This window comes from Schistocerca americana, chromosome 1, assembly GCF_021461395.2.
Source record: "Schistocerca americana isolate TAMUIC-IGC-003095 chromosome 1, iqSchAmer2.1, whole genome shotgun sequence".
NCBI classification, from domain to species: domain Eukaryota; kingdom Metazoa; phylum Arthropoda; class Insecta; order Orthoptera; family Acrididae; genus Schistocerca; species Schistocerca americana.
The window spans coordinates 377392211-377418398 of NC_060119.1; the positions used below are offsets into that span (position 1 = coordinate 377392211).

Sequence of the window (26188 nt, forward strand, 5' to 3'; positions counted from 1 at the left end):
GTAAGCCCCTCACTGAGAATTTTCCAATTTGAAGCAAAATTTTACAAAATTTTTGTGGATATGTGTGAGAAATGCAACAGTCGATGTGCCTTGATTGCTTTCAATATTGCCGCTGTAGTGACTGAAAATTATGGCCTTGCTTCTTTCTGACACAAAATGTGAGTGTAAGTGTGTGAAATAGTTTACACAAACACAGCACATAGTGACAGTCAAAATTAAGTATCAGAAAGTCTAGTGTAGTACATCACAAATAAGCAGTTTCTCAGTTGATAGTGCATACATTTTTCTGAAGATTGGGAAAATATCCATTCTATATAGAGTATCTGAGTTGTCCTTTATAACTGACGGCACTGTAGAGCAGATACTGCAGTGTAGTATCAAGAAATGGCACTTTATGAATCTGGCACCCAGCAGTCCTTACCTGCAGGTATCCAATTCGTGAGATGCAGTAAATAGTTCATAATAAGATAGGCTAAATGCTTAGTGTGTATATTTTGCTGGTTCATGACGATGGTAGTTGACATAGAGCTTAACTGGGAGGTAGCATTTGTCCATTTATCTTATAGTACTAGTCTCCCTAAAATTAATTCCACTTTCTCTTACACTTTGCGACATTTCTCCATGGTCAAAATTTTTATTGTGATGAAAAGTTGGAAAAAGGATATGAAACATTAGCTTCAATACCAGTTGGCACACTTCTGTGACAGATTAATACAGATGTTAATTATGGTGGTGGATATGTTTGGTGGTAACTTAGCAATTGAAATGTTTTCCTGCAACTTTATTTATCTTTACAACTTTATGGAAGCTTACTTTCTGGGTAGACCTAATAATTTACGAGCTTCATGTGTATTATCAGTTGTTGTGACAACATTAGGCTTTAATTCTGATGTCGGCAAAGAAAACTACAAATTATTTCTAAGTAATCATCATCATCATCATCATTTAAGTAAGTAATGTTTTTCTCTTTTACTTCATAGGTCCAAGTTGGGTTGCACGAACTTTTAGGCCATGGAAGTGGAAAACTGTTTAGAAAAAATGAAGATGGCAGTTTCAATTTCAAACAAGAATCTACTGTCAACCCCCTCACTTCTGAGAAGGTGAGTGTAAATTATTTTTTTCCCTTTGAAAACTTGTTAAACTGTCTGTCTGCTTTTGCTGTTAATTAAAGGAATTTGAAAGTACAGTTATAAAAAGTATGTAATCCAGAGGACTTTACTTTGAAATCTGTGAAGTGTGTACTTCATATAGCATCCATTGGATAGCCAATCTAATTGTCCTCAGTTTTCATGGAACCATGCACTGACAATATTAGTTAGTACTTAAGAAAGAAACAAATATTGATGTTCTGTCACCTACTATTACAAATTAGGAAAAGAATGTGACCGGAATAAGATATAATTTCCCATCTGGCCATCCTGAAACTTTAGGATACTGTTAAATACTTCAGGTGAATGCCAGAATATCATTTCCTCCTCCACCTTTTCCTAGAAGATTGCAGGCAGTCTCAGATTATGTTAACATCAACATAATGTTAAACTCCCCCAACACCCCTTTCTTCAGTCTTGTCAGTTGTGTTACCCCCTCCTCTTTTCTCTCACTTAATTGATAACAACACCTCACCTCTTTTAATGATGACTGATTGACTAATTAATATAATTTAATTACAAGTAGTTGAAGTTCAGAAAGTACAACAGACTAAATTGCAACTTCTGATTTATTAATGCCTTTGTAGATGACTATTATGAAACCAGAATAATGAAATCAAGCCATGAGAGTATAACAGCTTGCATTCTAAAATGAATCATTCTGGCCTTACGTTCCCAAATATTACACATTATCTGCACATATGGCTGAACACACATTACAACACTTTTATCTTAATGATTCCAACCAACTCTGAACAAAACTAAGACTACCAACTGTGCAACCCAGATGAGCAACATCATACCTGATTGATGTAACCAGAAAGGTTTAACCACAAATTGCTGCAGAGGCTATATTTGTTCTCCTAATGAAAGAAGCACACCTATGGTAACCTTACAGTCTCCCATAGAAATCTGCATTTTAGTCACTGAAATTGATTCAAACTGCATACATTCACCACCGTCCATCATCATCATCATCATCAAATATCACTGTCACACTTTATTCCTGCTTCATGTGTCACCCTCTTCACCCAAAGTGACTGTCCCATATTCCTACTACAGTGATGTCTACTGTGGGACCAGGTCACAGGAGATAAATGGCAATCATTTTTATGTTTTTCTGAATCACAGAAACTTCTCTAGATTTCTCTCTTACATAGCCTCAACAACAAAAAAACATTTGAAATTCTTGGACATTTCTTTGTTTTCTCTCCTTACCTGTTTTCCCTTACTCTCAGTTCCACTTAACATTGATACACCCTTTTATTGCATTCCTGTTATAAGAAGTAGATTTTACCATTTTCCAGAGAAATATTTGCGAGCTTCTTCGCACACAAGATCCACAGGGTGAGCATGACTTTTTGGAAACCTTCTTGGTTACATTAGTGTGGCTAGCTTCAAATTTTATAGGCCTTATATTTCATCTTGATTATGAACCGTAACCAGCTTTCCACAGTTGTCATGATATTTTCACCTATTATGAAATTATGATATTTGGTGATTTAAATCGGTTAATAATAAGATTACCATCATTAAAATGGTAAACAGCATATCTGTGGTGTATTGGGTTAACATCAATGGTTTTTACATATTTCATGAATAAGGAAAAGGTAGACGATGTAGACACTTTCCCACACCCAAATTATATATACTTGTCATGCCTGTGGCCTCTTGCTGATTCTTGTGCACACATTTGTTTCACTTCAAATGATAAACAAATAAACATACTGGTATTTAACAAGGCATTCAATCCTTGGGTCACAGTATTTTCCATAAGCCCACACAGAGTTTTATCTTCAGGCAGCAATCTGTCATCATCCACTTCTTCCCAGTGAAGTATTGTGGACACTTAAATAGAGCCTGAACCATTTCAGACAATAAATTTACAAAGAGGCTGGATATGGAGAACAGCAGAATTGGTGTGCATTTTAACTCATACTGTATGACAGAGAACATCCAGAAAAAACTAATAATCCTCTTTCTATATATTGGGAATCTCTCACCCAAGATTATCAGGATCCTTAAAAAATCTGATGTTCAATTTTGCACATATGTATATTCTCTTTTAGGTTCTGTTTAGGACAGTCTGTGGCTCATGTAGAAAGATGTTGAGACACCGTGCTAGTGCTGTGTCCATTAAATTTTACCAAGATTTGACAAACACTGCCATTATAACTCTGTTGAGATACTGGAAGAATTATCAATTGGCAAGCACTGTCTGAATACAGGAGATGAGATGGATGGAGGTGCTACCATATTCAGTTGAAATCCTTATCATACTATTTTTGATGCCCTTTTTGTGCTGGCAGGCTTTGGTGAGCCTTCTGGATGTTGTCCTGCTGCATCCTGACTTGTGGTTTTGATTTTTTTTTATATTACATGTAACATCTGCCCCAGCTTGCTTCTGACTGCTTCACAGTTCAGTGACTTCCAAGAGAAAAATAATACAAACTGTTACAAATTCCGTCCCACACCACATTCCAGTAAATTAATACTTGTATGTATTTAAATGAATGTGTGATTCATTTAGTTATACCCAATTACAAGAGCTACTACAGCATTTGAGACAAAACATTACCCCATAATTTTTTGTGCTGTCACACTACAAAAATGAAAAGATCCTTCTTTATTACATGCAATGCCCAACTTTTGTATTTCCTTGAAATAAGGTTTGTTTTATTATGAGAAACTTGTGAGTGATGTTCTGAACAGTGCGACAGTTGCATACAGAAAAAGTGAGAGTTCAGCCTCAGTTACTACTGGGGACAGTATTCCAATGATTATTGAGTAAGGCTGTTTGCAAGATGAAGAAGCAGATACTGTAAACAAAACAGCAGTAGTTGAAAACTGTCTGTAAATGCTTAATAAGATTGACAGAACTAACTAGTTGCAATTAGTCTTGCCCATAATTTAATGAAAATTGAAAACTTTATTAACTTGATTTCATGAGCCACTGTGCTAACAAAAATCAGCCTCTAAGAAAAATGTAATCTGTAGGAAAGAAAATGCCTTTTGAGCTTCAGAGAGAATATTTAATATCATGGAATTATAAAACAGAAAGCAGAATCCGGGGGAAATGACCGGTGTTGGTACAGTTTTCAAAGTTTTCGTATAACCACAAAAGACAAAAAATAGCCATCCACCAGCCTTAATAATGGATTCAATTGGGTGAGGGCAAGTATTCACAAGTTTCTTCAGGTATACGAGGGTGGTGCCATAAGTACCTGACCCAACGAGACCATTTTATCTGCAGGCAAGGTCATGGCATCTGGATAATTTTCATTGACTACCTTGAAAGAGGAAAAACTATCAATGGCAAGTATTATGCAAACTTATTGCAATGTTTGGGCAACAAAATAAAGCAAAAATGGCCACATATGGCCAAGAAGAAAGTGTTGTTTCTTCAGGGCAGTACACCAGCTCAAAAGCCTGTTATTGCAATAGCCAAAATCAATGAATTAAAGTTCGAATTGCCACCACACGCACCCTGTTCGCCAGATTTAGCCCCCTCAGGTTATTTTCTGTTTCCAAATGAAAAAATGGCCCTGTGGTCGAAGATTTTCAACAAATGAAGACGTGATGTTGGTAGTTAATGGCTATTTTGAGGAGTTAGACAGTTCTCATTATAAAAAGGGTATTGAACTTATTAAACATCGCTGGGAAAAGTGTATAGACTGAAAGGAGATTATGTTAAAATAAATACATTTTTTCCTACATTTTTGTGTTTTCTTTGTTGGGTCCTTGCCTTCTTTCTCCAATTTGTGTCCATTGTTTTGATTGTTCTTTTGTCTCAAGAGTGAAGTGGTGGACTTGTGTTTCATTCTTGGTTATGAAACGGAGCAAAAAAGCAGCTTCGTTGCTGCAAAACTTTGCTAAACGCTCAATTGAAACATCATCACGACACTGTTTTTGCTAGAGCATGAGCAAATGTAGCACAAACCTTGCACACAGTTTTCCTTTGTCCAAATTTTCAGATAGTATGTGATGTACCGCACTTTTTGAAATGCCTACTATATCTGCTAGCTCACGCACTTTCATTTGTTGATCATCCAGTACCACTTTGTGGATTTTCTCCGCCATTTCTGGAGTTGTCACCTCATTTGGTCAACCACTGCTATGCTTGTCTTGGCAGCTCATACAGCCTCATTTAAACTCAGTTACCCAATATTTTACTTTTTTCAACAAAGTAGCAGACTCTCCCAAAGTAGAAACTAGCTCAGTTTCAATATTGGTTGCATCGAGCCCTTCAAAAAAATTGTGTCATGTAACGATTACCAATTTGCTTCATTTTCACAAGTTCACTCGCAACGTTCACTATTGATGGCTGCCAAACAAATACTAAACAGTGTGGTGTCTTCAAACTTAAAACATATGCTTCATAGATCGTATACTTTCTAATCCAGAGAGATTTTTCAACGACTGCCATCTTTCGGTCAGGCCGGGTACTTATGGGACCACCCTCATACCATATCCATCTGAAGTCTTCCAAACAGTACTAGACATTTTCTATAAGATTAGGATTGAGTGATTTAGTGGGGGCCAATTTAGGTGCTACATGATGCTCAAATGTTTCTCAAAGCTGGAAAGTATGAGTGCAGCCCTGTTAACATAGCTGTTGTCACCATATGCTTTCAGCATACACACCATGAAGGTGTAGAAGACAATGCAACACTTGAAACTTCCTGGCAGATTAAAACTGTGTGCCCGACCGAGACTCGAACTCGGGACCTTTGCCTTTCGCTGGCAAGTGCTCTACCATCTGAGCTACCGAAGCACGACTCATGCCCGGTCCTCACAGCTTTACTTCTCCCAGCTGCGAGGACCAGGCGTGAGTCGTGCTTTAGTAGCTCAGATGGTAGAGCACTTGCCCGCGAAAGGCAACGGTCCCGAGTTCGAGTCTCGTTCGGGCACACAGTTTTAATCTGCCAGGAAGTTTCATATCAGTGCACACTCCGCTGCAGAGTGAAAATCTCATTCTGGAATGCAACAATTGATTGCCAACAATGTTGAAGTAAACTTCCTGATTCATGTTCATAGTAACGTGAATGGGTGGGTCTAAACTGTGACATGGTGAACAACCACAAACATAACAGAACTGCCTTTGGCCTGAACTGCACCATCCATACACTGCAGATTAATCATCCCGTCTGGCCACTTGTGCACTCAGTGCCTTGCAGAATGGAAAACAGGCAAAATTGTGACTCGGAGAACTACAGTGAGTGTCTCCAGTCAGCTAGTGCCCAATTTGTATGTCATTTGGTCAATTGAAGACACACAGCTTTATATTCAGCTGTGTTCAATTGCCTTTTGTGAGGTACCAAACTCTGAATGTCAATTGGATTGTAGTGTACACTCAGAAACTGGTTGATATGGACCTGCATTCACTGACAGCTGCAATTCCTGTCAGGTTTGAAATATATTGTCATTGACAGATTGTGACACTCAGCTCTGGTTCCCGACAGGGTCTCTTTCAACCACTGCTTGTACACAGCATTAAATTTCTGTGAGTGGTAGAGTGTGCACACATAGTTACCTGGCTCCTACCTGCACAAATGATGTGGCAGGGAAGGCTACAGCAGTAGTGGCAGAGGTCCCATTGCAGCAGCCACCTCACAGTATGGAAAGTGAAGTCTTTGCTCAAACACTTACTTTGCAGAACTGAATTTCTAAGCTGTAGCGTGTGGGTCTGCAAATGATCATAGTAACAGGTTGTGAATACAACTAATAATATGACAAATTCATTACAACTAATAATTTGATAAATTCATATATTCAAAATCAGTTGTGGCTTACTACGAAAACAAAAAAGATGTGTAGGGAACTGGTGTCGGCTCCTAACTGGCAAAGCACTCAGCTCAGTGGCCGTTCCTTCAGCATAAAGTTATAAACTAACTCAGCGCTGAGGACAAGAATGTGTTTTCATGCACAGCCCAAATTATTTTGCATAAAATACAGATTATTCCTTTTACAATGCACTGGACAGTCCACATAGATATACCAATAAAGAAACAGCCTCCTGGCGCTCAGCACTACTTCACTGCTGTGACTCGCATCAGCAGTGGACTCGCATCAGCAGTGGAGGGTTATATGACTGCCTGGTACAACTTCTGCACCATCTATAGTGCTGCAAAGTGAGTCACATTTATTCTGTGCTCATCATCACTACCGTTGGTTACCAGATAGAAATACCTTACTGGCAATCAAGTACTGTAACGTTCAACATGGGTACTATATGATGTGTTGATGCTTTAGGTTTCATTGTGCAGTATTCCATACGGATCATACATTCTGATGTCTTTTTGTGTCTTTGTGATGTAGCTGTTTCATGCTGAAAATGGTATTTCATTTTTGTACGTACAGATAGTTTAGTTGTGGCTAAACATTTTATGTAACTGGCAAAATAAAATTCTGATCATATGGTCCTTTCCGTGTCTATGCCCTTACCACCTTTGTAAGTATTCAGTTTAATCTCTCTCTCTCTCTCTCTCTCTCTCTCTCTCTCTCTCTCTCTCTTTCACACACACACACACACACACACACACACACACACCACTATGTATACCATTCCCAGCAACAATTTTTTTTCTTCTTTTTCAAGCATAGGTTATATTTTTTTTTATAACCTAAATGCCATTTTTAACAGGCTTAAAAAACTTCATGTTGTTGTTTTACTTAATATATATTTTTTGTCATCCACTGCTTAACATTTCTTAGGCTGTGCTCTTAGTGGCACTGACAATAGTCAGCAGACACAATCACCATAGGCTGCTCAATAACATCGGATGACAGCTTCATCACAGTGTGTCTAATTGCCTTTGTCAGTTTTTAGTGGGATGGAGGAGATTAGGTTAAGGTAGACTCTGTTAAGGTGGTTAGATGCTTCTGTGCTTGGAGATGAGTGCTGCTTTGCAGCTTTTGCTATTAAAATTACTCCAATGCCTGTGAATGAGCTATATCTGTCTCAAAAAGAAAATGGCGAGTACTGTACACTCTTTCCTCAGTTACTGGAATAACCAGATAAGTTTTACGAGTATGTGAGATGAAGGGAGAAACATTTTGTTGCATACTTGAGATGATTCATGGTGACACTGAAAAGTGAGATTACGAACACTTTGCACAACTTCAAATAAACTCATCAAAATGGGCATATGTCAGTTAATCCTCAATGACTGTCATTCAGCATGTGTGTGAAAGAAAAACATAAATAGATCACCTCATATAACACAATCACGACCCTACTAGCATAAAAACACCATTAACCAGTAATAATAGTTCATAGACAGCTAATGCCCACCTAGCACAACCCAAAATATACCCACAGCAGTAACTTTAAAGTATGAGATATATCACCCTTCTCACTTGAACTTTTTTTTATTGTTATAATTTACACCTAAAATTTCACAAAGATTTTTCCTATTGTGGTTTCTAATAAATCTGATTTTAGTCCATAGATTCTGAACTATATCCCAATTGTGATTTTTTTTTTTTTTTTTTTTTATCATAAGAATGCCACAAACTCCTTTCTTGGACTAAACTTACCAATTTCTCACAGTCTATATTTCATGTCTGAGAACCTTGACAAACTGACTAAAGAAAGAAACTGATTTGAATTTCACTGATTGTCGCCCAAAGTCTATACATTTGGGTGATGAGATCAGCTGCACACACACTGGCGTACTGATTCGAAAAGATCGGTCGTGTTTGGCCAATGTCAGTCACCATCAGAATCCACGAGTGTCAGTGCCAGTGCAATTGCAGCCTTATGTAGGAGCATTTTCATTTATCAGATTCATTGATGGTTGCAATTAAACTGTAGGTTACTGAAAATGGCATGAACATTTGTCAATAAAACTTCATTAACTTTTCAGATATTGTAATAAGTAAAGACACCACTCAGTGTGGAGAAGCATTGAGTTGTGGATGCAAACATAACAAAAAGTTGAACACCATAGCTCTGCTTTTGAATTTCTTAAGGCTCCACCTTCATGACCTATGGTTTCCCTTACTTGTTTGATTATTTGTATTCCACTCAGAATTTTCAATCTTTGAATGTCAATATTTGGAAAATTTTTGTGGCTCTGTATTACCCTTTTTGTTTAAAAATGTTTCAGATAAAGTCATGGTATGAGGTTGGCGAGACATATGATTCCAAATTTACGACTTTGAGCTCAACATATGAAGAATGTAGAGCTGAATGTGTTGGCCTGTATCTGTGTTTAAACAGAGATGTTTTAAAGTGAGTTTTAATTGTGTATATCAAATCATCTATTAATTTGAGGTACATCTTCTCAAACTAGATTGTTTAACTAGAAGTCTAACGTTGAATAAGTAGCAAAGGCATAGTTTGATATACTACATTTTTTACTGAAATATGTAGTGACACGCAGTGTGTTAACTTAAAGTTGGCTGATGAGCCACTTGGTCCTGAATCATTAGGGTTTTTGGTTACAGCCAGTGTTAACCAGATAACAGTACTGTGTGTGATACACATCATAGGCTGTTGTGTTGTAATTTACTCCATTTAATAGTGTTTGCTTTTCTTGTGATTGTGTGCCTATTTTACAGTCTATAAGATGCAAGTCTTTCTTCAAAAAGTTGCCTCCAAAATTCAGGTGCATTGAAATTAGTATAAAAATGTCAAATGTTTGATTTAAAATTCCCGATAGACTTGAAAATGACGATATATTTGACATCACAGGAAACTTACCTCTAAATGGCAACATTGGATTCACCTGGCAGCAGCAGCAGCAGTACGCTGATGAGACGAATATGAGTTGCGGGGATTCTCATGCTTTCTAACACTGTCTCTCTCGTGCCCCTCCATCAAGAACCCAGAACACTGTGTAGTCTATGACACATCATTGCAGTAACAGTACAATACTTTGTTAATTGCTAGTTTCATAATGGAAAAAAATAAAAGGTGTTCACATGATGTGAGCTATAAATTGAAATTAGTAGCATATGCAGAATAACATGGAAACAGAGCCGCTGGTGGCATTTTGGCCCTCCACCAATAGAAAAAAAATTCCCAATTGGCGGGCTAGTAAAGAAGAACTGATGGAAATGAGGAAGACTAAATGTGCAAATAGAGGACTGAATGTAAAATGGCCAGAACTAGATGACGTATTGAAATATTCGAGGACACCATCAAAATGGAATTGGAATTTATACAAAAATGATTCAAATACACGCTCATAAGCTAGCGCCACAGTGGAACTTAACAGACTTATTTAAGGGTGGAGTTGATTGGTGCTACAGATTTATTAAGTGTCAGATTGCGAACCAAAATCAAAATATCTCAGAAAATGCCTCAAGAGTGTGAAGAGTAAGTATTATCTTCCCATTGCTTTATTATTCAACATCGAAAGAAAACCGGTGTGGAACTAAGTGAAATAGTAAAAATGGACGAAACACTCCTGACATTTGATGTGTCGAGTAACAGAACTGTTGCCATGAAAGGTGCTAAAACTGTAACTATAAAAATGAGGAGCCATGGAAAAATGCACTAAACTGTTACCCTTTCATGTTGTGCAGATAGTACTAAACTTAATCCAGTGATCATTTTCAAGCACAAAACAATGCCAATGCGTCTGAAATACTGTCAAGTGGTGATGTTCACATACATGGCAAGTATTGGATGGATGAGGCTGGTATGAAATAATTAATTAACAAAGTGTGGGAGAGAAGGAAAGGTGTTTTACTGAAGAAGAGTTCTCTTCTTGTGCTAGATCAGTGCAGTAGTCACTTGAAATACTCTGTGAAAGACAAAGTGAGACAGGGAAATACAGAGCTTGTTGTTATTCAGGGAGTACTTACTTCACAATCACAGTCTCATGATGTCTTGATAAACAAACCATTTAAAGCGTTTGAGAGAGGAATGGAACGAACGGATGATGGATGAAACCCAACATGAATTCATGCCAAAGGTAGCTTTAAATGGATGTGGCATACATAATTGTCTCAATGACAGTGAAGATGATCTTACTTATGAAGAGGACAAAGATGATGACAAAGAGGAAGAAGAAGAAGGTCAGTTCAGTTTTATAAACTTAAGGTTTTTTTTCTTTTTAGTCTGGCTTTGCAATCTAATAATAAAAATTGTAAAAAATATTATTTTTTTAAAAAATTGCTTTAAAATTACCGTGTATTTTATAGACTGTAGTGTCTCACAGCCCATGAAATACAGTATGTAATTGATGCTTTGAGAATCTTTATTAAATATGCCAAGAAGGTTTGAGTTTAGATTACAAACAATATTTAAGTGATTTTTAGCTTCATGCTTGACCTCTGCTTTCAGAGAACTTAAAGCACAGGTTAAGTTGCATAAACTGCTCTAGATAGGTGTGGATTGTTCACCTGCAAAGCTCCTCATCCTGTAGTAGTCTGTGTGAGGGCCATGCTTGCTTCCTTCCCTCTCTCTAACCCATCTGGCAATTGGTCAACTTCAGTTAACACACAGTGTCATAACTTAAATTTTTGGAATTGTGGCAAGATATGTCTAACAAATTGCCAACAGCCTATATTGAAGAGAAGATGAAAGTAGAGTATTTTCTAAAGTATATGGAGAACAGAAAAATGCACCATTTATACATCTAGTGTACTGCAGTCAGTGTAACATTTATCGTTACTTCACACTCAGTTACATTTCATTATTGATTTTCCAGTTTATGAAAAACAGAAATGTGCTACATTTTGAACCAAAAATAGATGTCTTGGCGCACTGTACCGTACATCTACAGTCCAGTACTTCTAGGTGTTTATGTATGATTTAACTGACTGTAGATGTAACTCATTAATTGTGTAATGAATGTTTAATTAGATTTTTGAAGCTATGTGAAGTGCACAAAATTACGTTTTTCTATGCCAACACCCAAACCTCCGGATGTCAGACACTCAGTTTGGTACCAAACACTGTTATGCTGATAGAGAATCAACCGAAACTCCGATTTAATTTGTGCTATGTGCTGCATGGGCATAAACATTGATTAAAAGCAATGCCAGACCTGTGGAGCATAGATAAAGCATAACTGTGAGTAGCTAATAATTATGTATTGCTTCTGTGGGGAAGTTGGTGGAATGTTAGATTATCATACCAAGGGTCCTGGGTCCATGCCCCAATGATGACCATTTTTGTGACTGTATTACATGTGCAAGTGTTATATGGGACTATTAAGACTTCCACATGTGTAATGCAATTGTTTCTTTGTTCTACTGTTCTGATAGTTTGTTTATTCTGTGAAACTACAAATGCACTAGCTGCTTCACCAGGAGAGTGTCTGTTCTGTCGCACATGTCCAACGCAGTGTACTCTATAGATTTGCTACTTTCAACATATGAAATGAAAGCAGACTGCCCATAGAACATGGCTACAAAATCCAAAAAGTCCTTTTACATGTCACGAAAATTTTCTCCCGTATGACAGTTTCACACACAAACAGTTAAAACAAGTTGTTATCATTGGAGATAGAAGTGAGTTCTCTGGCACGACCAACTCACACTCTACCAACTCAAGCACACGAGATCTGTAAAACTATCACTCGCAGATATGCGTTTCCTGTGCTCCATAGTTCTGATGTTCCTTTTAATTACTTTTTAAGCATACCTACTGGATGACAGAACATACCATGAATTAAATTGGTGTTTTGGTTGATACACTATCTGTGTACTTTGAGTGTCTGACATCTGGAGGTTTGGGTTTAAGAGATAGTTGCCAGTCTTTGTACCATCCTTAAGATTCTTCCAATGAAACTGAGTCTGGTGTCTGCTTTTCCCCCTATCAGTTTTATGTGGTCATTCCACTTAAGTGTCACTCTGGATGGTTATGCCTTGATATTTTATGTCAGATACTGTCTCCAGCTGTTTATCATCAATAGTGTAGCTGTACAGTAGTGGATTTCTTTACCTATGTATGCGCAGTATGTTACATTTATTTACGTTCAAGGCCAACTACCAGAGCCTGCACCATTCATCAGTTCTCTGCAGGTCATTGTGAAAATTCTTACTATCTTCTGGCATTGTTACTTTGGTATAAACAACTGCATTATCTGCAAATAGCCTTAAAGAGCATCTGATGCTGTCTACTAGATCATTTATATATATTGTAAACAGCAATGGTCCTATCACGCTTCGCTGTGGTACTCCAGATATTACTATTACATCTGTCGATTTAGAGCGACTTGTTGAGTTCTATCAACAATTAACAAGCAATTTACGATAAATTACTGCCAGAAAGGAAACAAGTTCTTTCACATAATCTTTTTAAAATCTTATAGGTACCTCATCTGGTCCTGAAGCCTTTCCCCTACTTAGCGATTGTAGCTGCTTCTCAATTCCGTGATTGGTTATCTCAATATCTGCCAGTTCAATGTTCGTACGACAATTGAAAGGTGGGACAGTGTTACGATCTTCTGCAGTGAAACAACTTCAGAAGACTGAATTCAGTATTTCGGTCTTCTTCCTATTATCTCCCATTTCAGTGCCGGTGTGGTCACTGAGAGAATGAATAGATGATTTTGACACACTGATTTTACTTACAACCAAAATCTCTTACGGTTTTTAGTCAGGTTGCTTGTCAACGTCCTACTTTCAAAATCATTGAACACTTCTCTCATTGCTCATAATGTTAGATGATGGGGAAAAAAATACTCTTTTTACTATTTTTCCTCAGAATTACCAATTCCTCTGGTAATACTAACTATGCAAGGCCATAAAAAGAAGAGGTAGGCTTATGCTCAGATTGAAATTGCTTTGTGATTCACATTTCAGCAATTCGAGTGGTTGGGGCCAGCCACCAGCCAATCGTAATTCTTCCTATAGTGCCATGTGCCCACAGTGTTGCCAATTTTGTATGTACATGCAGCTCTCTTTCTGAAGTGCAGCTGGCTTGATGCTGGCAACACTGCCAGCCCCCCCCCCCCCCCCCCACACACACACACACACACGCACACACACACACAAACTGCAATCTGTCAATGACAAATAATTTTAATTGGAGTGTAGGTGCCATCCGATTATTCTTATCACACACACAATTCATGTTTCATTGATAGCAGGATGTGTGCCTGATCAGTCTCTCACTATAACAATTCTGCCAAAAGGTAACCTCAAGGTGAGCCAACACAGCTGATAAAATTTCTAGGTCTGACATTACATTAGTGCTATGAACCAGGGTACAAAGTACCTCTTCACACTGAGCCAGATGGTGACAACTGTCAGACCTTAGATAAAAGTCCATGTGAATTGGCTTCCTATAAACTGCATATATCAAAGTACTATCATCCAACCTTTCGTCTGACACAGCAACTGATATTCGATATTCGAATGGATTGGATTTAGATGTTCTAAAAAGCTGTACATATCCTCACTGCCATGAGTACAAACAACAAAAGTGACTTCTTTTTTTTATAAAAATTTCCGCTTTTAATGCACTAACAACAAAGCACATTCCTCAAAATCTTCCATAAAAAGATTGACAATGATGGGTGGCAAAGGGCTCCCCAATACAGTCCCGTCTGTCTATTCATAGAACTCACTAGTGTCATCAGGGTAGCCTTCCAGTGGCAAAGGGCTACCCATCACAGCCCCGTCTGTCTGTTCATAGAACTGGCCAGTATCATCAGGCTAGTAGCCTTCCAGTGAAGCAGGTAGGACTTTCGTAGACAGCATGCCTCCATGTGTTCCTATCGTATAAATTTCCTCTCTCCTTTTTTACATGTTGCAATATTTCTTCTTGGTAAAGGAGTTCTTCATTTATTTGATCTAGCTACCCCCTTCTGGAATCTCCAACAGGTGTTTTGCCATGTACTGTCATTTCCAAGCAATGTCTAGAGGTTCTAGTCTCTTAAATCCTTTGCACATCCCCAAACTATTTCAACTGTGCAATGCATAAACTTTCCTCCATTGTACAGGTCACTTGCACATTGTTCCTAAGGCACTCGTTCCCAGTTTGGTCTCATATTGTCTGTTGCAGAAATTTTATTTCAAATGCTTCTAGTTTGCTGATGTCTCCTTTCAATAGTGCACAAGTCTCCAAGCTATATAACAGAATGGATGATTTGAATATTGTTTATGTGGCTTTTATGAGAACTGCTGTATCCTCCAGTAGATTTTGTACGTGGTAAAGACCGAGGAAACTTTTGACACTTTTTTTGGACTTCTAACGTAGCACTCCACTTGTTTGATAAAATACTTCCAAGGTAACTGGAGCTTTCCAATCATTCAGTTCTTTCTCAATGGAGTTTGAGGCTACTTTGGCCAGATGTTCTGCTCAAGTTCATTGCTACTGTTTTCTTCTTACTCACAGTTTACTTTGTGTTGATTGAGTTTGTTGGTTTAATGATCTGCTTTCCTCTGAAGCTCTTGCTCAGTCTCTCTCCAGATGGCAACCTTATTCACAGAAACCAATGTGCTCAAATATCCATATTCTATGGCTCTAATTTCTTTAATAATTACACCCATGGGTACCATAAAAAGTAGTAGAGATTGTGCACTGCCTTGTTGTACACCTCTGTGTAGGGAACCATTTTGATCCATGGTTTCCTACTTGTACACTGCTTTCAGTCTCTGTGCAGTAGTTGAATCTAAAGAAATTGAAACTCATAGTTTGTGCATGTACTCCCAGATATTGCTCCTTGGAACAATGCTGTAAGCTTTTTCTATGTCTAGTTGAGTCCCATAGTGCTCAGAGCCATTTGAGCCATTTTTTCTATGTCTAAAAATATTATTATCAGACCTTTTCCTTTATCCCAGTACTTTTTCGTTAGTTTCAGAGGAACATTTGACCTACTTTTATCATTATGCAGCTATGTTGTTCTTCTTTAAACTGAAATTCTATCCTTATTCTTGGTCTTTTTACTATCATCATTTCTGTTGTCTTGAGAGAGTTTGACAGCAGGGTAATTCCTCAGTAGCTTGAAAGCTTTCTCCTTCTACCTTTCTTAAACACTAAAGATCAATCACTTCTTCCAATCAGTTGGTATCTTCTTTATATACTGAAATGTCAAAGAAACTGGTATAGTCATGGGTATACAAATACAGAGATATGTAAACAGGCAGATTACGACGCTGCAGTCAGCAGTGCCTATATAAGAGAGCAAGTGTCTGACACAGTTGTTAGATCTGTTGCTGCTGCTACAATGGCAGGTTATCAAGATTCAATTGAGTTTGAATGTGGTGTTATGGTCAACACACAAGCAATAGGACACAGCATCTCTAAGGTAGTGATGAAGTGGGGATTTTCCTGTATGACTCTCACACGAGTGTACCATGAGTATGTGGAATCTGGTAAAACATCAAATCTCAGACATTGCTGTGGCTGGAAAAAGATCCTGCAAGAACAGGACCAACAACAACGTGACAGAAGTGCAACTCTTCCACAAATTGCTGCAGATTTCAATGTTCGGTCATCAACAAGTGTTAACGTACAAACCATTCAATGAAAAATCATTGATATGGTCTTTCGGAGCCAAAGGCCCACTCATGTACCCTTGATGACTGGATGACACATTGTTTTACACCTCGCTTGGGCGCATCAACACCAACATTGGACGGTTGATGACTGGAAACAAGTTACCTGGTCAGGTGAGTCTTGTTTCATATTGTATCGAGCAGATGGACATGTACGAGTATGGAGACAACCTCATGAATCCATGGATCCTGAATGTCAGCGGGGGACTGTTCAAGCTGGTGGAGGCTTTGTAACAGTGTGTGGCATGTCAGTTGGAGTGATATGGGACCCCTGATACACCTGGATTCAACTCGGACAGGTGACACGTACGTAAGCATCCTGTCTGATCAGCCTGCATCCATTCGAGTCCATTGTGTGTTCCGACGGACTTGGGCAATTCCAGCAGGACAGTGCAACATCCCAGATGTCCAGAAGCGCTACAGAGTGGCTCCAGGAAGACTCTCCTGAGTTGAAACACTTCCACTGGTCACCAAACTCGCCAGACACGAACATTATTGAACATATTGGGGATGCCTTGCAATGTACTGTTCAGAAGAGATCTCCACCCCATCATACTCTTACGGATTTATGGACAGCCCTGCAGGATTAATGGTGTTAATTCCCTCCGGCACTACTTCAGACATTAGTAAGTCCATGCCATGTTGTGTTGGGGCACTTATGCATGTTCACGGGGACCCTACACGATTTTAGGCCTGTGTACCAATTTCTTTGGCTCTTCAGTGTAGGTTACTCATAATGTATGGTACAGCCAGTGAAGACTTGGTATACAATAGAAGCTTACTAAGAGACATAAATGGTGGGAACAGTTACAGCAGCTAATTAACTTTTATGCTGATACAGTTGGAACCTGTGACAGGCACAGTCGTTTTTTACGCCATTGGCTGCCTAGGGCAGCCAAATTTTAGGGGCAGTAAAGGACAGAAAAAGATTAATTTCAAATCAAACAGTGAGAAAATTGAGCAGATCAGAATAAAAAATGAAAAAGAGGAAAAATCAATTCACCAAATCGTTTTCAAAACAATACAGAACAGTTACTTAATAAGTCCTTACTTATTTTGACGAAGTAAACACATTGCCTCTGCCTCAAAGCTGAAGCAGCCACTTTGAGTACAAATTTTGTAGCAGTTAGATAAAGTAAGTGCTAAATTTTATTGCACTGGTATATTCCGTTGATTTCTAGTTTAAAATGTTCAGCCCTTTCTTCCTATTTCTATTATTTAGGGAAATTTCATAAATTGAGAGAAAAAAAAGAAATTGAGGACATTTATTGTCCTCGATGAATTTTGAAAGAATTGAGGACTGTTCCCAGAAAATGAGGTGGTCTCTGGGCACTTGAGTTTAATGGTTAAAAGTATAATAGGACATTTGCTTTGTTGGGAGGTGGAGGAGCTGGAGTGTGGGAATAGGGGAGTTTGATGGTACTAAAAAAAGAAGAGCGACATTTTTCAGTTCTTTCCTAGAGCAGCAAAACACTTAGCAGCAGCCCTGGTGACAGGTATTTCACATATACAGGGTGCCCAGAAAATGTCTGAGAGACTTGCAGGGACGTTGCCGGGCAGGTTGTACTGAGACATAAATGTTGCGCCGTTTCCAAGTAATTTAGCATCTATATTAGCCAACCAGGGTGTCATGCGTGCACATTCAAGTGGTCTGCCAGGGGTGGCTTTGTCCAGTGGGTGCTTTATTTGGTTAGCTGAAACTTGAATTTGCTCACACAACGATATTATTGGCTAACTTCAATGCTAAATAACTCGGAAACAGCATAACATATCCAATTTTTTTTCTTAGCATTTATGTCTCATTACAACGTGCCCTGCGACATCCGACAAGCATTTCAGACATTTTCCGACCACTCTATGTGTGTGGGTTTTTTTTCCCCCACCTGTGTTTTTGTTAATTCCCTTTTCTGGCACAAGTTGGTCAAATAAATTAATAAGGCCAAACATTGCTGTAAGTACAATGAATGAGAAATGTAGACAAAATTGGAATGCAGATGGGATTAGCTGCTTTTGTACTTTGCCATGTCACAGTAGAAACATGAGGAAAAGAAAAAAACAGTCAGCTATTTCTGATCCAACATGTTAATTGTTTAAGACTTATTTCACCCTTAAACTCTCTTGTGGTCTCAAGACCCTCTGCTCTTAACACATTACTTGAAGAAAGTTCTCTGTCACTGTACTTGCTGTGTAACTTGCAAATTGATCTTATCAAAAAACAATCTATTCTTATTTGTGGCATGACTACTTGTTCTCCTCTTTTTGTTACATCTTCTGGGGCATACTTTATTGCTCTATTTGCACTTCCTTCTATTCCTGTGTTTTATACTTACCTGAACATCTGTAAAAGGTTACTGTCCTGTTGACTAAAATATATATGTAGTGTCATGCTGCACTTTACACAACCAGAATGTTGTCAGTTATCAAGGTAATGATAAATCTTGCCTAAAAATGATGCAAATTAATAGTGTGTGCTTCCTGATGTCGTGCCGAGGCAAACTTCTTTCTTATCGGTAGCCACAAGAAATATACATACATTCGGAATCATTCCTCTCAAAACAAGCACAATAGATTAAACAAAGTAATATTAATACAGCAGTCATTGTATGCAATATTTCAGAGAGGAGGGGGTAATTTTTTTATTGAATTCTAGACCTTCTGCCTCTAGCAAAATTACATTTTATTATGGGAGCATCAGTTTTTGTGACTAGTTAATTTCAGTAAGAAGCTTCTGGGTGTGTGTGACCACATTATAATACGATAAAGTTACCAACATTTCAGCTACCATTGCAGGCGGTCTTAATCGGCTTGAATATTAAGTTTAGCTTAATTTTATGATGTTGAAAGTTTCAGCAATATCATTACACATGATTTTCTCATTACTGACACTATTCTTTTTGTAAATTATGGCATCTAATCCAAAATTGCACCTCACGCAAAAGCTATGCTGCATCATTTACAATTTTTGTTGTTGTTGTTGTTGTTTCATATTCTAACAAAATAATCAGTCATTGTAGTTATACTGTAACATATGCACAGGGTACGGCACTTATCAAAAACAAGTAGGACTTTATGGATGAAGGTAATAGCTGACTGAGCATAATTATGATGATGATGATGGTGATTTTCATTGAATGCAAGTGCCATGTCACAATATTTTTCAAAAGACTATATATTATTTTGCCGCTTTATTGTATGTGCATTTTCATGGTGGGCTCGTTTTTCCCTAGATAACAGTTTCTGTTTCCATTCTTATTCTTTTTCCAGGATATTTGGTTTTGAAGGAACAGCAGCTGATGATATCATATATGTCAACTGGTTGAGTCTGATTTACACCGCTGTAGCCAAAGCATTAGAAATGTACAATCCAAGTAATAAAGCATGGTTACAGGTAAGGAGCTTTTTTTTGGTAGTTGCCATTTTACCAAGTGAGCGAGAGGTTGTTCCTAAAAGTTCAACTGTTAATGTTGTTTTCTTTCTTCATAGGCACATTCTCAAGCTCGTTATGTAATAATGCGAGTACTTTTGGAAGCCGGAGAAGGACTAATTAGTGTCACAGAAACAAAACCGGGAGAAGATCTTCTTTTGAAAGTGGATCGCTCTAAAATAGAAACAGTTGGTAAAAAAGCTATTGGTGACTTCCTTCTCAAGCTGCAGGTAAGACTTAGTTTCAGTCTATATAGTGAAGATTTTGTGCTTTTAAAAATAAGCTGGCTTTCTGGTATACATTAAGAGTAGTTTAAAATTTGTTGCCAGGGTCTGTGTTTCCTTTACTGCCCTAATCCCTGAAACACATCAGTTGTCAAAACTACCATAGATTAACTATAGTAACTAGTTCATGAATTTATTTATTTTTGCTCTTCTATTAATGACTTAGTATGTAGTTCGTTGAACCTATTTCAAACAACATAAATTGAGTTATGTTACTAGAATAATTTTCCTGCTCCATATTGAAGGTCAGCATGTAAAATCAAAATGAGTTTGAATTTTTTATTCCTATAAAACATTTAAATTGTAATCAACACTGTATTGCAAGGTTATCTGTGAACACTTCCAAGTAGAATAAAATTAGGAGGTAGTATATTACAATATGCAGGCATTAATCTTATATTTATAGGTTATTGTGAAAACTGAAAGTCACATCAAAAGCAGCAAATGATATTCTTGAGTTCTGTTGGTTTCATTATTTTAATGCACCCTTTGTTGCATACTTATCATACACATTGCTATCATCTTGTTTGTTGTTCTTCTGCCCTCTCACTCCATTATTATAAAGATGGATTTTTAGTAAAACAGTAACAGCCTTATACATAAATCAGAATTTAACCAATATCATTTGGACACAAACATAAAATCTCAACCTCCTGAAGTTAAGATGTCATACTTGTAATAAAGGTAGGAAAAAAAAGAGGAGAAAATGGCAAATGATAAGGGAGATAATTATTAATTTTGAACTTAATGACATATTTATTAAAGAGAGGCCAAATGGTAAACCGAAATGTCCACAATACTCCTACATAGCTATTGAGAAAGTAAATGGATGTAGTGTAGTTCAAAAGTATATTTTTGCTCCTACATGGCATTGCTATTGAGAAAATAAATGGATGTAGTGTAGTTCAAAAGTACATTTTTACGAGACAAAAGGTTGCACAGAACTGACTGCACGCTTTTAATATTTGTAGCTGAACTACATTAATACAAACAGATAGTCATAATAAGTTTTTCCATACGCTTTAAAAGTACTTCAGCATACACAGTATTGACTGTCTGTATATTTAAAAGTATTTGTAAATAAAGTTATCATTTAATATTGTAATGAAGTGTGATTGTGAAGTTATAATTTTCATGTGATCTGTACTGAGCGGAATTTACTCACTTCTATGTAAATATAGAGAAATTTCATAGGAAAATACTCTCTGGTCTGTAATATGTTTATTTTATTGAGAACTTAGTTCGCTACTGTACTCTTGACAATTCACAGTCCCAGAACCTATATATTCCAAAATTTACGAGAGACTAGGCCAATAAATATGTTGTAAGTTCATTATGTGTAGATGAGGAGTAACAGCTGCACAAAATACATTCTTCCTACATGGCTGTCTGCTTCTCACCACTGCTATTTTCCAAAGTAGTTTTCAGCCTGAAGACTTTGATGAAGCTGTTCATACTAGTCTGTTATGTAATTTTCTTCAGCTCTGCATAATTCTTTGCAACTTACATCCATTTGAAGCTGCCTTATACACACACACACACACACACACACACACACACACACACACACTAAATTAAGTAGTCCTTGATTCCTCGGGAAGTGTCCTGTCAACTTACCTTTCACTTTGGCGAGTTTGTGTCACAAAGCTTCTTTTCTCGCTGATGCGATTTGGTATCTCTTCATTAAGTACCTGATGCATTCATCCAAAATTCACCATTTTTCTGTAGCACCATATTTCAGAAACTCCTGTTCTCTTCTTGTCTATTACTCATATTTTACTTCCCCTTAAGGCTACATTTTGAGCAGTTGCTTTCAGAATATACGTCATATTAGTTTTACTTAAATGATTGTGTGATGTTAATGTATTTCTCTCTTGTAGAAAAACTTTTCTTAAAATTGCTAATCTGCATTTTATGTCAGTTCTAAATTTCCTACGATCAGTTATTTTGCTCCACATTAGCAATACCTGTCCACTGCTGTGGTGTCCCCATTCATTGTAGATGTCTAATTTGTTTGTGAGCTATAACTTCTTGATATTAGTGGTTTCACCTTGTGGATTTTGTTTTGAGATTCCATCTAGTTTAGCATAATTTGTAATTTTGTAAATGAATACTACACTTCTCCCATATGTGGGAGGCACATTCTTGGTTTCCAATACACTAACTGGCCAGATTAACATTCCTTTATAAGGAAAATCACAATAACCTCTAAACTTCCATGTAAGTCATTATTTTTCCATGTGCTCTGCAACTGTTTGTTTAATTACTGAAAAGGCCATTTCAGTTGCTCAGAAGTAGTTTTAGCCCACTATCGACCTCGTTTGTAACAGCTGTACATGTGGAAGATGTATACATGTATTTGATTGAAGATGAACAAAACAAGACTTACACTTGTTTATTTACCAACAGACTATGAAACATAGTCCTAGTGTGCAGTGGTTGTTGGCATAGCCTGGATGTTAGCATGCCATATATGATAACATCCAGGCTAAAAATAGTTTTTTTTTAACAAAAGTGCAATATAGCTGTAGTGGACAGGGCATCCAAGTCAAGTGCAGAGTTTATGGGAACTGCAGAGGTTGTTGGCATAAATTGCTTGTTGGCGTCCAGGCTATGCCAACCACCTCGGCAGTTCCCTGTAGTATAACTCTACACTTGATTTGGATGCCTAGTCAGCTGCAACTACACTGCACATTTATTTAAAAAGTATTTCTAGCCTCTCACTTATATAACATGCAGATTTGAATATCTCAAAACATAACTCTCCATAAACCCAAAGAGTAATTGTAATGTAATGAACAATACAGTCTTGTGATGACCATATTCTCACGACATGATTAGATGAGGAAAATTTTAAATCTGCCAGACTTTTATTTAAATCTTCTGTACATTTCTTCTCCACTGTAAGTTTTATAGTCTGTCTGTGCATAAACATGTGCAAACCTTGTGATTCTGGTAATTTTCGTCGCACAAAAAGTATTCTGTGAAGTTTTGGGACTGCAGTTGGCTGATGTAGACTTCTTTCCATGATATTTCAGCTGACAACCACGCAGCCATCTTCAGGTGAATGTTTTGCACTGAAGACTGCTGATTCACATAGCCAACTTTATACCAAAAGTTGGTTCGGAGAAGCATGCACAAAAGCAGTTGCTTTATGAGCGACTTCTGTCAAGTTTCATACACTCTTCAAATATTGCTCCACCTGTGGTGCACAGGGGCATGCCTAGTGCTTATACTACATTGCACTCTCTTTTGGAATGCAGGCTTGTGGATATAAAATTCAAATGTCAAATTAATAAAATTGTCGCAGGACGTGTCACTAGTCATAAAATGTTTGGATGACCAATTTAGGCTTTGCCACCATGGCAAGATATTCTGGAGATTCCAGCTGTCCGCAGTCCCAGATCATGCTTTACTAAACCGAGAAGAGCACATGTCTTTGTAGGTGGCTGATAGATTACTTTGACATAATATTTCCTTAGGATTCTGCCTAATTTGCTCATGTGGGTAGTCATTTTTATTCCTCGTAAAAATCGTGCTGATCTGATGTGAAGAATATCTATTATCCTTTGAACACAGATTTTAGGTGTTCCAGCGCCTTTGCAAGGCTGTCTATCAGATGCAATAGAGTACAGTGTAGTAATGTCTGAAGGACACCTGTAGTTTGCAGTGGTTGGCGGCAACTAGATGCCTGCAAATACAGGTCTGTCTGTCTGTGGACTTATGGTAGACAGATTACTCAAAGGATCCTATCATTCATGGAGGTGGCGAGATTGGACTGAGCAAAGGTTGGGAATTTGTACATGCACTGATAGCCACGCAGTTGAGTGCCCCACAAACCCATCATCATCGTCATCCAGGGATCCTACCACTTTCCAGCTGACAAAAAAGTCCAGAAATGCCAGACAGTCACCCTTTTCCACTTACATCGTAAGTTGGATGTTCTCGTGTATTGATTTTAGATCCTGGAAAAAGCCTGAAGTTCTTCACCGTGGAGCCTCACTGCAAAAATATCATCTACATGTCACCAGAAGACTTTTGGTTTAAGTTCGGCTGAATCAAGACGATATAACTGCTCTATTTAATCAAGCGCTTTCCTCAACCTACTTTTTACTAAACTGTGAATATTTTAAGCATACCACTGGTGTTGCCATGAATAACCCTCTCCTCCCTTGTGGTAACAAACTTTTTTGTGGACGACTGGAAAGAGGCCACTTGATTCGGCCGAACTTAAACCAAGTCTCTTCCGATAATATGTAGGTGATACTTTCCTAATATGGCCCCGTGGTGAAAACTTCATGTTTTTGCAGCATCAAAATTCATCCCACAAGCTACAAACTTCATCTCGCTCCATTACCTGTTATTGTTACAAGGTTTCTTGGTAAAGGTTATTGTTGTTCTAAAATATTTGGCTGCAAGAAAACATTAAATGAAATATATCTAATTGTTTATACTTTTACGAATATAATAGAGGGAAACTTTCCACGTGGGAAAAATATATCTAAAAACAAAGATGATGAGACTTACCAAACAAAAGCGCTGGCAGGTCGATAGATACACAAACATACATACAAAATTCAAGCTTTCGGCGCGCGCGCGCGCGCGCGCACACACACACACACACACACACACACACACACACACACACACACACATCCATCCGCACATACACAGGTGTCTGTGTATGTGCGGATCTGTGTATGTGCGGATGTGTGTGTGTGTGTGTGTGTGTGTGTGTGTGTGTGTGTGTGTGTGTGTGTGTGTGTGGGCGCGCGCGCGCGAGTGTATACCTGTCCTTTTTTCCCCCTAAGGTAAGTCTTTCTGCTCCCGGGATTGGAATGACTCCTTACCCTCTCCCTTAAAACCTACATCCTTTTGTCTTTCCCTCTCCTTCCCTCTTTCCTGATGAAGCAACAGTTTGTTGAGAAAGCTTGAATTTTGTGTGTATGTTTGTGTTTGTTTGTGTGTCTATCGACCTGCCAGCGCTTTTGTTTGGTAAGTCTCATCATCTTTGTTTTTAGATATGTTCATACTTTTACCATGAAGAAAACAAAACTGAGTTTATCCATTCTCACTGCTTAAATTTATCATACTCTCTTATGAAATTAGACTTCAGTAATATTTTCTGCATAAACTGCATGGGTGATAACCCTCATTTTCCATACTACCTGTAAATTGTGTCTTAAGTATTCTGATTGACTCATTAATTTTTAATATAATCCACAATAGTTTTCCTTTAATTGCTTAATGTTAAGTGCTTGATATGTTGAGTAGTATCAGGTAAAACATTTACTGATTTTTCAAGTGACTTACCAGATGAAATGAAACCATGATAAGCTGACGATAACTTCAGGAATGCCTTTATATTGTCACTACTTTTTTATTAATTTTTATTTTTGGAAATACAGATAAAAACAGGTCCACCACCAGAAATAACACACAACAAAAATTCAACATTAAAATCCTTTACATTCATGATAATAGTGTTAGTTGTATAAAGTATTATTAATACTCCTGCCCATTGCTTGGTAAATTAGACTATTTCATGTGTGTTGCCAAAAATGCTGATGATGCACAGTATTGCAGGATCTTCTAATGCAAAGTTTGTCAATGTCTGATGTGAGCCTGGTATTGTGTAAGTAACATTTTTTTCTTTTCTTTTACTAATTCTACGACAGTGCTAAATCAGCTTGATGACCTCAAGACTTATTCATTTGCTACTACTATGTGTTTACCCAGTGCTCCTTTGCATTGATGACCACTCTGTTGGCTGTCCCACATCTGAAGCTCCCTACTTTCTAAACAGGAGCATTATCACACTGATACAGAAAAAGGTCCAATTTCGAACACTCACTGTAGTGAAAGGA

At 37.7% G+C, this 26188-nt stretch overlaps 1 protein-coding gene across 3 annotated transcripts in view; it reads left to right on the plus strand.

Annotated features, from left to right (window-relative positions):
• LOC124600577 (dipeptidyl peptidase 3) overlaps window positions 1-26188 on the plus strand; it is a 143186-nt gene that overhangs the window by 98029 nt on the left and 18969 nt on the right. For all 3 annotated transcript variants that reach the window (XM_047136175.1, XM_047136174.1, XM_047136173.1), the window contains exons 10-13: window positions 981-1100; window positions 9260-9384; window positions 19878-20001; window positions 20097-20267. In XM_047136175.1, the coding sequence (XP_046992131.1) occupies window positions 981-1100; window positions 9260-9384; window positions 19878-20001; window positions 20097-20267 (540 nt within the window). The remainder of the gene's footprint in view (window positions 1-980; window positions 1101-9259; window positions 9385-19877; window positions 20002-20096; window positions 20268-26188) is intronic.